This window comes from Arvicola amphibius, chromosome 13 (genome assembly GCF_903992535.2).
Source record: "Arvicola amphibius chromosome 13, mArvAmp1.2, whole genome shotgun sequence".
NCBI classification, from domain to species: domain Eukaryota; kingdom Metazoa; phylum Chordata; class Mammalia; order Rodentia; family Cricetidae; genus Arvicola; species Arvicola amphibius.
This window is the reverse complement of record NC_052059.1, coordinates 59,500,224-59,512,419: the sequence shown is the minus strand read 5'-3', so window position 1 is coordinate 59,512,419 and position 12,196 is coordinate 59,500,224. Positions and strand designations below refer to the sequence as shown.

At 46.5% G+C, this 12,196-nt stretch overlaps 2 protein-coding genes across 6 annotated transcripts; one reads left to right on the top strand and one right to left on the bottom strand.

Annotated features, from left to right (window-relative positions):
- The first annotated feature begins 49 nt into the window (after nt 1-49).
- On the top strand, nt 50-7,391 carry Gmpr2 (guanosine monophosphate reductase 2). Its single transcript, XM_038309661.1, has 10 exons — nt 50-208; nt 556-651; nt 784-903; nt 3,447-3,530; nt 3,666-3,839; nt 5,439-5,520; nt 5,608-5,714; nt 5,890-5,932; nt 6,503-6,662; nt 6,848-7,391. Exons 2-10 carry the CDS (start codon nt 565-567, stop codon nt 7,035-7,037), a joined length of 1,047 nt encoding a protein of 348 aa, XP_038165589.1. The 5' UTR covers nt 50-208; nt 556-564; the 3' UTR covers nt 7,038-7,391.
- Tinf2 (TERF1 interacting nuclear factor 2) lies at nt 4,892-10,440 on the bottom strand. 5 transcript variants are annotated; one of them, XM_038309657.1, is made up of 10 exons: nt 10,012-10,440; nt 9,796-9,900; nt 9,591-9,686; nt 9,399-9,506; nt 9,216-9,312; nt 8,623-9,067; nt 8,472-8,539; nt 8,151-8,245; nt 5,590-8,052; nt 4,892-5,078 (listed from the first exon to the last, which is right to left on the bottom strand). In XM_038309657.1, exons 1-9 carry the CDS (start codon nt 10,201-10,203, stop codon nt 7,933-7,935), a joined length of 1,326 nt encoding a protein of 441 aa, XP_038165585.1. In that variant the 5' UTR covers nt 10,204-10,440; the 3' UTR covers nt 4,892-5,078; nt 5,590-7,932. The 5 variants fall into 5 exon arrangements, with proteins under 5 accessions (XP_038165585.1, XP_038165586.1, XP_038165583.1 ...); XM_038309658.1 differs by having other exon boundaries at nt 5,590-8,075; nt 8,151-8,248; nt 10,012-10,439; XM_038309655.1 differs by having other exon boundaries at nt 8,151-8,248; nt 10,012-10,439.
- Nucleotides 10,441-12,196: the final 1,756 nt, after the last annotated feature.

Genomic DNA, 12,196 nt, shown 5'->3' with positions numbered 1-12,196 from the left:
CGCTCGCATCCAACGGCAACCTCAGTGTGTGGACTCTGTTACCCAGAAGGCCTTGCACAGCTCCCGAAGCAGGAATTCCTTGGGTAGTCGGACTTGCAATTAGCGGAACTTGTTGGTGTTGCCCTGAAGGCTCATCGGAGCTGCTCGCGGCTAGTTGCTAAGCAAAAGAATCTTTGGTCAACTGCCACCAGAGTCAAAGCAACAGGAAGTGAGTACCCCTGTGCCGGAAGCTGATTGAAATATCTTTTCTCCTTCCCGACTAAATCAGTTTCTTACTCTAAATTGCCCTTTGCTGAGGCGGGAAAAAGATTAGCCGATGATCTCTTTCCTGTTCTCCCTAACAATACCTGGGATTGAAGCATTTGGGTAATCCAGACCCTGGATGGTCCTAGTAAGACTTCAAGGACCACACCCTGACCTTTTACACAATTTAAGCATGAGCGGTGGCCCTTGCCCTAGCGTCATCGAGATAATTAAGGCCCATGAGGGACTTGGTTCCGTTCTTTACTTGTAACTTCTTAGGCTTATAGTCCTCAAACTTTTATCTAACTGCAGCCCTGCATCATGCCTCATATTGACAATGATGTGAAACTGGACTTTAAAGATGTCCTGTTGAGGCCCAAACGCAGCACCCTGAAGTCTCGAAGTGAGGTGAGACAGCTATATTCTTGCTTTTTTAACCTCAGACTTGTGGGGGACCAGGACCAAGAAAACTGTCTGATTCTAATGTGATACATATTTTATGGATGAATGAAATGTTTAATGTCCTGTTCATGTTTATAGGTAGATCTCACAAGGTCCTTCTCATTCCGCAACTCAAAGCAGATATACAGTGGCATCCCCATTATTGCTGCCAATATGGATACCGTGGGGACTTTTGAAATGGCAAAGGTTCTCTGTAAGGTGAGACCAATCTTATGTACCATACCCAGTGTTACCCCAATAGACTGCAGAAGCATTGCTTTTTACTCCCTTTCTCTGACAACTGTCAGAATCCTTGGGCTCACCAATTTTTCCCATTACTAAGAACCCTTTATCACTTCGAAGATCCATCTGAATTAGTGAGGTTCAGAATTTGATTTTGTTCCATTTTTTGCTTGTTTTTGTTTTTCGAGACAGGGTTTCTGTGTAGCTTTATGAGGCAGCCCTGGAATTCACTTTGTAGACCAGGCTGGCTTTGAACCCACAAAGATCCACCTGCCCCTGCCTCCCAAGTGCTGGGATTAAAGGCGTGCACCACCACTGCCCGGCCCATTTTCTGATTTATAACCCCCCAATAATTATAATTTATATATATACATATATATATACACATACATACATACACACACACACACATATAATCAAATTCTTCCAGCACCCCCCAGGTCAACCCAATCATACACATCTCTTCAGTCTGCCATTGTTTTGAGCATTGAGCATTCATCGTTTAGTCCAGAAACAAAATACTGTTTATATGTATAATGTCCCAAAGAAAATGGTCTTATTAGTGTTCTTGTATGCCTATTATTCTTTTAATTTTCCCCTGCTTTAAGTCCTAGGTTCCTGGGAGTTTCTGAGATGTACCCCAAATGGATGTTTTGTCTTAAATACAGGTTGTTCCCTTTGAGAGTGGAAGACACTGCTCCTGTCAGTAATGTTGCTTGCTTGCTTCTGTGCATGTAGCTGAGAAGGTAGATAGTTGCCTGGGCACTTTTTTTTTTTTTTGTTTTTTGTTTTTTGTTTTTCGAGACAGAGTTTCTCTGTGGCTTTGGAGCCTGTCCTGGAACTAGCTCTTGTAGACCAGGCTGGCCTCGAACTCACAGAGATCCGTCTGCCTCTGCCTCTTGCCTGGGCACTTTTAAGAACATAATGTGCTTTGCTAGTAACCTGTGTAGCTCTAGTTGATGGGTTGTTTCTGTTTGTGACTGTTAGCCTGAAGGACTTTCTAATTTTTCTGTCTTTGTAGAATATTTGTTGTGTTTTCTCTGAGACTGATGATCACGGTGTTTTATTACTTTATTATTCCATTTACGAACTGTTAGGAACCCTGCTGTTGTCTATGGTCTGCCTTCTCTGACGGTAGATCTGGGGGTGGTAAGTCTGTCAAAAGACATGCTGCAGTATATGACGCTTCCTGGGGACTAGATTTCAATACTGATGACAAGCGCCACAGAGACAAAAGTTTAGTCAGGCAGAGGTGCCACACACCTTTAATCCCAGCATCAGGAATTGCTTCTCTGTGACTTGGAAGCCAGCCTGGTCTACAAATCAAGTTCTAGAACATAGAGAAACAGAGAAACCCTGTCTTGAAAAAACCAAAAATAAATAAACAAAAAAAAAATAAAATTCTAGAAAAATAGCCAAGTCTCAGTAATAATAAAAATGTTAGATACAAGCCAACTTTTTCTCAGGGTTGGTATGTGTTGGGTGTGTTTATTAGGTCAAATATCTGTAAGTTCTGCTGACCACCTAGAGCTTTTGTTTGCCAACATGTTGACAGTTGAGTGTTACTGAGAAAGAATACCAGCTTTTAAGCATGTTGCTGGCTGATACATGACCACTTTGGGTTTCTCCGCACTTGCAAGATTTGTGCTGTTTCAACTAACTCCTGACTCTTGTCTGGTTTCATGTTTGTGCTTTCAGAAAGCATAAACACCAGCATCCTGTGTCTTCCAAATGCCTTTCTCAGAGGATATTTGCAGTTTTATGAGCCAGAGGTTTTGAGCCTGCTGAGTCAGATTTTTGGTGGTGGTGGTTTTTTGCTGTTTTTATGGGACAGGATTTCTCTGTAGCCCTGGCTGGTGAACTCCAAAGATCCACCTGCTCCTGCCTGAGTGCTGGGATTAAGGCATGTGACACCACCACTCTGGGAGTCATATTTTTTTTTAATCTACCAAGATAGATGAAATTGATCTTTGCATGTTTATTTTCCTAACATGAAAATCTGCCCTTACTCGGCAGAAAAGATAAAGTATGGAATAGTATTTTGTTTGCTCTACTGTCCTAAGCCTTTAGCTTTGTGTATATCTAGAGTTGGAGTACTGCTAGCAAGTAAACCAGAAAAGAGAAAAATACAGAATTTTTAGTACTGGATCGCCTTAGTGCTAAGTGTAGACAAACACTAGCTCCATCTAGCCTCTTTGTAGTTCTTCCATGCCTGCTCTTGTCCTGCTGTGCCAGCAGCATGTCCCTGTCAGTGTTTTAGGTCACAAGCAATTTCTGTGCTGACAAGTTCAATCCAACCCAGATCACAGTACTTTGATAGGAATGCTTGACAAGTACTAGTTTAGGGCGAAAAGCTACCCATGCTGGGTTTGTAGGAAGAACAGTGGTTCAGTCAGCTCAGTGGGGAACTCATTCATATTGTCTCTCAAATGCATCATTTCCTCTCCGGACAGTATAGGTATGTCTAGAAATAGTCTAGTCAAGCTTTTGCCCTTGTGATGGTTCTTTCTCCTCCCCAGTTCTCCCTTTTCACGGCCGTCCATAAGCACTACAGCGTCCACCAGTGGCAAGAGTTTGCTGGCCAGAACCCTGACTGTCTTGAGGTAACTCAAGCCTGCCCTGCTCCCTCTCCAGTTTCTTAGGAACCCTCTTTTGACTCTTTAGGAATAACCTCCACTGTTAGTCCCTATTGATTCCTTACTAGGCAGGTCACTTCTGACACAGTGCTTTCTCCACAGCATCTAGCCGCCAGCTCTGGCACAGCCTCTGCTGACTTTGAGCAGCTGGAACAGATCCTGGAAGCTATTCCCCAAGTGAAATACATATGCTTGGATGTGGCTAATGGCTACTCTGAACATTTTGTTGAATTTGTAAAGGATGTACGGAGGCGTTTCCCCCAACACACCATCATGGTATGTCGTTCCCCCCCGCCACGCCCCCAACAAGGTTTCTCTATGTAGCCTTGGCTGTCCTGGAACTCACTCTGTAGACCTGTGTAGGCTGGCCTCACACTCAGCAATCTGCCTGCCTTCCAAGTACTGGGATTAAAAGCATGTGCCACCACACTCAGCTAGGTATGTTTCTAGTCTCCTCCTCCTTTGACATTCCATTTTGTCCTATCAATATTTGTCGGGGCTGGAGAGATGGCTCAGAGGTTAAGAGCATTGCCTGCTCTTCTAAAGGTCCTGAGTTCAATTCCCAGCAACCACATGGTGGCTCACAACCATCTGTATAGGGGTTTGGTGCCCTCTTCTGGCCTGTAGGCATACACACAGACAGAATATTGTATACATAATAAATAAATAAATAAATATTAAAAAAAAATATTTGTCCTCTGCTGCACCATGTTTCTGGTCTACATGGTATTGTCATGGTTCAAAGGTTTAGATGTGTCTTAATCAGTGCAGCATCTCTGACCCAGTGACTGACTTCACTTAAACATGATGGAAGTGGGCATGGTGGTACATGCATTTGAAGGCAAAGGCAGGTGGATCTGAGTTGAGGTCAGCCTGGCCTACAGAGTTCCAGGATAGCCAGGGATACAGAGAAACACTGTCTCGAAAAACCCAACAAAGCATGATGGAAAGGGGCTGGAGAGATGGCTCAGAGGTTAAGATCATTGACTGCTCTTCCGGAGTTCAATTCCCAGCAACCACATGGTGGCTCACAACCATCTGTAATGAGATCTGATGCCCTCTTCTGGCCTACAGGTGTACATTCAGGCAGAACACTGTACACATAATAAATAATAAAAAGAAACCATTTAAAAAAACATGATGGAATATTTTACACATTGCACATACCTGTGGTACATGTATGTCTCCCTACTGAATTGGACATGTGCTGCAATAATATAAAGTATCACATGAAAGCCTGGTATTGCGACACATAGCCTATAATCCTAGTATTTGGGAGGTAGAAACAGGAGTTTTAAGCCCTTAGGTCCCATCTCAACAACAAAAAGTAGCGTATAAAACCATGTTTTATTCCTTCGGAAGCCTGTTAGAAACAACCCAAGGCTGTTTTCTTCACAGCATTGAAGGGAATGCCCGCACTCTCCAAGCAGTTAGGCAGATGGGGGTTTGACCCACATCTCATTGTCTTTTCATTTCCTCTGAAGGCAGGGAGCTTCAGGACTGGGAAGTAGTGACCTGGTGGTGAAAGGGGACCACTGTCAGATCTGAGGGGTCCTCTGCCTCACCAATACCTCTTTAATGCCATTTTGTCTTCCTGCTGGTTGACCTTACTGCCCTAAAGGTCCTTCTGGACTGTTCTGCCCTAGTTCAATGACAACACTGGCCAGTTCCCTCTATCCTTTACACCAAGTGAAAATAGGAATGTGGAGAGAAAGGCGAGTGGGAATCCAGGTCCTCTCAAGTCGGGAAGGTCCTGTGGAGGGGCTCTGGGTGCCCTTTATTTGTAAGAGGATGGTCAGTCAAGGCATGCCATACAAAAGCACAGAGCTGCTCTCCACCGCTGACCCTCAGGATGCTCTTTTGCTTGTGTCTTAGGCAGGAAATGTGGTAACAGGAGAGATGGTAGAAGAGCTAATCCTCTCTGGGGCTGACATCATCAAAGTGGGAATTGGCCCTGGTAAGCTGGTTCCCTGGGGCCACTGTTCTATCTACCCCTGTGGTGGTGACCACGGAATGCTCTTCTCACCTGTCACGTTCTTCCCAGGCTCTGTTTGTACAACTCGGAAGAAGACTGGAGTGGGGTATCCACAGCTCAGCGCAGTGATGGAGTGTGCAGATGCTGCTCATGGCCTCAGAGGCCATATCATCTCAGTAAGACCCAAGGGCTGGGGAGGGTTGAGGCTGGCTGCCTAGCAGCTATGTTTTCTGTGGTGTGGGGACCCAGTAAAGTCCCGGTCAGGAGCTGATTTCATGTCCATTTTGATATGGACAGTTGTGAAGCCTTGAGAAGTCCATGCTGTCTCTCACAGTGTTTGTTACTTTGTAGGACGGAGGCTGCAGCTGTCCTGGGGATGTGGCAAAGGCTTTTGGTAAGGAGACTGGGAAAGCATAGGAAGAGGATCCTGTAATCATCTGAGGGTCTAGGGTCAGGCTAGCAGCAGCTCGGGAAGCCATTCAGTTTCATAATATGAACTAGTGACCTTGAAACCTAAAGTGTCACTTGTGACAACCTAGCAGAGGAAATCCTGAGATTTTTTGGAAAATGCAGGTATCTGAGCCCTATACCCAACCTACAAAATCACCATGAGGAAAAAACTGCAAATCTCCATTTTCTTGTTTCCCAGGTGATTCTTAAAATTGGAGAGCTATCTTCTTGGGACTAAAGTCACACTCAGCTGGGGAGCAATAAAATGAAATCACCAGAAGATAGGAATGCAGAAACAAACCAGCCAGGGAATGTCCAGGTCTTTAAAAATCTTGAGGAAGTTAGTCCTAATGGGTAGCAGAGGCAAGGGCAGAGCAGTCCCAAGGCACTATGGATCAGCTGTGCAAACAGACCCAAGAAGATGTTGGTTCACAGAACTGACTCTGACACAGCTGCTTTTGAAGGTGGCTGTATGGGTACCTTGGCCTTTTTTCCAACTCCTTGACTTTGGCAGGGGCAGGGGCTGACTTTGTGATGCTGGGTGGCATGCTGGCTGGGCACAGTGAATCAGGTGGTGAACTCATTGAAAGGGATGGCAAGAAGTACAAGCTCTTCTATGGAATGAGTTCTGAAATGGCCATGAAGAAATATTCAGGAGGTGTGGCTGAGTACAGGTATGTATGGAAGGCTAATGTGAGTGTTGGTGAATATGGCTATGGAAGATCGTGTCATGCCTCCTGGGAAATTTTGGGTACCATTCGTGGGAGAAAAATGGTAAAGGGGTTATAAATTTTAGAGACAGAAGAGTCACTGGGCTTGAGAAATTATGAATAGGCAATAAAAGTTTTTCTTTTTCAAGGGCCTCAGAGGGAAAGACAGTAGAAGTTCCTTTTAAAGGGGATGTGGAACATACTATTCGCGACATCCTAGGAGGCATCCGGTCTACATGCACATATGTAGGGGCTGCTAAACTGAAGGAGTTGAGTCGGAGAACTACCTTTATCCGAGTCACCCAGCAAGTGAATCCAATCTTCAGTGATTCCCGATAACCTGACAAGTCTACTTTCCCAAGGCAGCAACACTCTGCCACTGGGGCCTTAAGGCCTTCTCTCTCCTTCCAGCTACCGTGGCTGTGTGTACTTAGTTCAGCTCCAATCACCTCACTCCTGAGTGCTTCTGTAGTCACTGCGCTTCCTGCACACACAAAATGCTAAGGGCACTCACTGGGGAGGAGGCAAGGAAGAAGACATGAGATCAACAAATGGGAATCTGGGGACAGCATCCTGAAGACTAGGAGGAAAAGATGCTGACTGATACATAAATGACAAGCCTTGGTCTGGAAAAAGAAGGCTTTTGGAATCATGTTAATTGGCTTCATTAAATGAGATCATCAAATAACTAAACAGCTTAGAAGTACTTTAATAAAGATAGATCCTATTGGTGGTAAAAAGAGATGCTGGGCTATCGGCACAGTTGGTGTCTAAACACTCCTCCTAGGCAGAGTATGGGATCAGTAACAGTGAGTGCTATTCTCATGAAGCACCTACACTCTAGTGTCACCAGTCCCAGATAACTTAGTAGCATGAACATTTGCAGAACAAATTCTGCCATTAGAGAATGTTAACAGAACAAGCACTCATAATTTATTTCTAGGCTCTCAACCCTGATAACCCAGATAAATCGGAACAACACTTTCAAAGCAAGGAAATATGGGAAGGGCTTCAACCAGCTCTAGGGAAGCCAGTTATGTTCCTGAGGAATGACCTACATAGAAGGAAGTCTTAATTCCCCTTCTTCCCATCAAGACATTGTAACACATTCAAGTTTTAATTTTCAAGCATTACAGAGCTTCAGCAATGTAGCCAGGCAGCTTGGCTCTGGGTTTCCTTTTCATCCCCTCTAAACTGCACACAGAGCTGCAGAGTGCAGGGCCTTCCAGAACCATTACAGGACCCTAGAATTGGCTATCTTGCCAGGAGCGAACAGGCAGGACTCGGGCATGTAGTCACAAAACATGGGGATAAAGGTGCCAAACTTTGTCTTCTGATAGTTTTTCAGAGACTCCTATAGAGAAGGAAGCACAGTTCCTAGAACCGGAAACCCCTAATGTGGACATCTGCCTTGTTCTGCCCATCCTCAGCCTTCTGTTTCTTCCTACTCACCTTTCTTTCCCTCTGGCTATTTTCTTCCTCATCAGAGTCCAAAACCCGGTCCCCTATGGTAATAACAGAGCCACACAGAGACGGGGACTGCACTGCTACTGCAGGAGAGAAACCACAATTAAAACCAAAACCATTTACTTGTTCTGGAGACCAGGCTGGTCTCAAACTCACAAGAGCTCCACCTGTCTCCACTTCCCGCATGCTGGGATTAAAGGCGTGTGCCACCACTGCCCGGCCCAAATTCATTCTCTTAGGTGAATATAGGCCCTGAAAATTCCCAAGGAAAGGCTGTCCACTCAAGTCTTGAGTCAGCCCACTAACCTGGTTTCTTGGGTCTAGGAGGTGATAATGACAGTTTCAGAGGATCCATGTAGCAATTCACAGAGTTCCTGAGGTGGGAACAAGGGAAAGGTAGGTGAAGAAGGAAAGTAGGCAAGGAATGGGTTCCTAAGTAAGGAGAAGCAAGTCTTACTCCATTTCCTCTGCAGCAGGTATGTCAGGGAGGCTCTCTTTTGGAGCCCTTTTCCCCATGGTCTGAGATGCAGTCTTGGATTTCCCAGTGGAAACTGTTTTTGTACCCACAGAACCCGCTGTGTCCACTCCACGCTCTTCCCTGTTTTTCCAGTTAGATGTATTTGGGGCTGTTAAGTCCATATTCCTAAAGGGGAACAGCATGACTGTAGGCCGCTCTTTATGACAACCTTTTGCAGATGTCCACTGTGATCGGAATTTTCGCTTCCCTAGAGGGGCCAGGTTAAAGCGGCTGCCAGCTAAATGTTCTGGGTGCTCCCGTGAAGTTGGCTGGTGAAGGCCAGGCTTAGCTTCAGGCAGAGGACTGTGGAGTGCTGGTTTTGCTTGCTGACGAGAACTCTGTTCCACAGGTTCTGTCAGATTCACTGAGCCAGAAGCAGAGCTTTCTGAAAGGTAAAATAAGATGCCTTATAAAATTAGAAATAGGTTAATTAACTCAGGTTTGTGTCTCAGGTCCACATAATTTCTAATCAGCTGACTCAGGTTTGGTCAAGGTAAACACTAACCTCCTAGTTAACCCGATGGCTCCCTTACCTGGAAATGGCCATCCCATATCCATACCATAGTGGCGCAAAGCAACAGAAGAGGTGACAAAACAGCCAGGCTGAAGCCAACTAAGGGCATCCTGAAGCTGTGGGCAAAGTGACAGATATGAGGACCACAGTTCTCTGAAAGGCCACCCCACACTCTGCCCTTATGGGGTTTTGTCTCAACAACCTCTTGTGCCTTGACTGTAGGCAGTGCTTTTTCTAGCTGACACAAGTATTCAAATAACAGCTTTTCCATGGCAGCTAGAAAGTGTTCCCCATAGTCTTGTTTGAGTTCCTATATGTGGGAAAGAGAAACAGATCATATGAGTTTTAGAAAAAACAGGAATCACATAAAATCCTCCAAACCAACCATTCTCACCAGCAGGCTCGAAGCCAAATCCTCAGCCTTTGACAGCTGCTTCACTTGCAGGCAAAAATTCTCCCGGGCTTCCAAAATCTTCCTATCTCGCCTTTTCTGTTGAGAGGGAAGACAGAAAAATTAGGGGGAGAGGGTGTCACAAGGACCCAGGGGCTACTTGGTTGGATCACGCCTCATGAGTATGGCCTATCGAGGGATTACTCACAGTTGCAGGGTCCAGTGGTTCCGGTCTGGACTCTGGGAAGTGATGATCCAAGGCATTGAGGACCTGGACCCAGGGTTGCTCCTGCAGGATCAACTCCACCACCACCTGCACGGTACTGAGCTCAGAATTCCTACCCTTCTGCAACCGATCTTAATCCCAACCAGTGGGCCTTCCTCAGGTCCTCGCATCCCGCCCCTTTAGGTTCTACTCTAGTACCTTGGCTTTTAGGCCTATACACAGACGTTCGTGGTGTCGGTAGCAAACCAAGCCGGGAGCGGCTGCACGCAGGGACTGCAGAAACTCTACCACTCTGGGGAAGTGCTCCACGCGACGTTGGCGGACGACCAGCCAGCTGGCGGCAGCTGCCACCCGCAGAGACGCGGGACCCACCTCCGGAGGTGGCGCCATGGCCCGCGGGCGCCCTTTCCCCCGCGCCCCTCACGCCCCGCCCAGGCTTCCCGGCCTCTCCCGCAGGCCGAGCTCCGGTTCTCTCGTCGGCAGCGGAGGCTCGGCGGACTGGCTTGGATCCCTCTGCAAAGCACCGAAATTCTGGCGTCCCCCTCCCGGGCGGTGATTAAGTGTCCGACACAACCCAGACCGCTAAACTCAAAAAGCTGGCACTTCGCGGAACTCGCGGGTGCGTCACTTCCGCCTGAGCGCACAGCTTTCCCGCCTCGGAAGAGGCCAAGTGGGGATCTGTGACGTTAGTGAGGACGCCTGGCCTGGAACCGATGGCTCTCCCGCCCCTCTCTTCCTCTTCTCACTAGGAAGCGGGGTTTCTGTGACCCCAGCCGCCCGAACCAGCGCCCGCGAAGCCTTTCCTGGGCCGCAAGGCTCTCTCAGAGAGAACTCGGCCGTTCCTTTCGCGGAACAGAAGAGGGCGCTCGCGTTTAAGAAAACCGAACACAGGGCTGGAGCCTGGCTCCGCCGCCGAGTGCTCGCCCTTCCGCGCTGACTGGCCAGCCCCCCAATGGGTCCAACGCCGCGAGAAACGCCACACTGCTAGCCAGGGTCTCCCTGGGCGGCAGGGTTACAGCCGCTTTGTGCTTCTCTGTGCCAGATCATTGCTGTCTCGTGTAGTTTCAAATATTTAAAGCTTCCTTTTTCCAAGTTTCTTTGGGCGCTAACTTGATTGAGCCCTTTAGTGAGTTGACTGTCGTACTTGCCCGACTTCTTGTCATAGTTCCTGGTGCCTCTTTGTTTGTTTGTTTGTTTTGTTTTGTTTTTCGAAACAGGGTTTCTCTGTATACAGTCCTGGCTGTCCTGAAACTTGCCCTGTAACCAGACTGGCCTCGAACTCTCTGAAATCCACCTGCCCCTGCCTCCCAAATGCTGGGATTAAAGGCATGCGCTACCACCGCCTGGCTCCTAGTGCCTCTTACTGCCATCCTCAAAGACAGGACCAGGCACACTGTACACTCTTACTTTGCTGATTGAATTCATTACCTGCCTTGCCTACCTTACAGGCATTTCAGGTAACCTGCCCAGACTCAAGGCTCACACGTTGCCTCCATTCCCCATCTGTGTTCTGAGCTTAGCCAGACCCAGTACCAAAGTACACATTGGGTGTTAAAAGTTGTCGTTGATTTTTTTTATCCTGTTTCTCTCATTTTTATGCAAATCTGAATTTCTGACCTATATAATTTTCATATTTTTATTAAGAATTTTCCTCATAGGATATAATGTTGCACACCCATAGATCCCAGCGTGAGGGAGATGAGGGCAGGCACATTGTGAGGAGTTCAGAGGCCAACTGTGCTACAAGTAGTAAGACAACTTGTGTCTACAACTGTGCTACAAGTTGCAAGATCTTCCCAGCCTTCAAAAAAAAATTCTAACATCTTACAGGCAGCTCTGCTGGTGACACATTTCCTTGATTATTGTTCGAGAAAGTATTTCACTTTGGAAGATAATTTCTCTGAATACAGTTACAGGTTGGTGGGCTTTTCCCCTGCTTTTCAGTACTGTAACTGTTTCCCCGCTACTCCCTATTGGTGGGCACGGTTCTGAGTGGAAGTCCATTCTAGCTATCCATTGTCTTTCAACCAGAGAAACTGATTTCCTTTTTAAAATTAGTGTATATTAATTTCATTCTTTCTTTTGAGATTTTTTAAATCTATTTTTATTTAATGTGTGCCAATGTTTGGCCTGACTGTATGTCTGTGTACTATGTGCGTGCAGTGCCCACGAGGGCAGACAAGGATATTAGTTAGGTCCCCTGGGACCAGAGGTACAGATGGTTGTGAGCCACCATGTGAGTGCTGGGAATTGAACCTCTGTTCTCTGTCAGACCAGTCAGTGCTCTCAACTGCTGAGCTGTTCCTCCAGCCCCTTGATTTAATTCTCTTTTAAAATTATTTATTTATTTTTATTTTGTGTGATTGGTGTTTTGCCTACATGT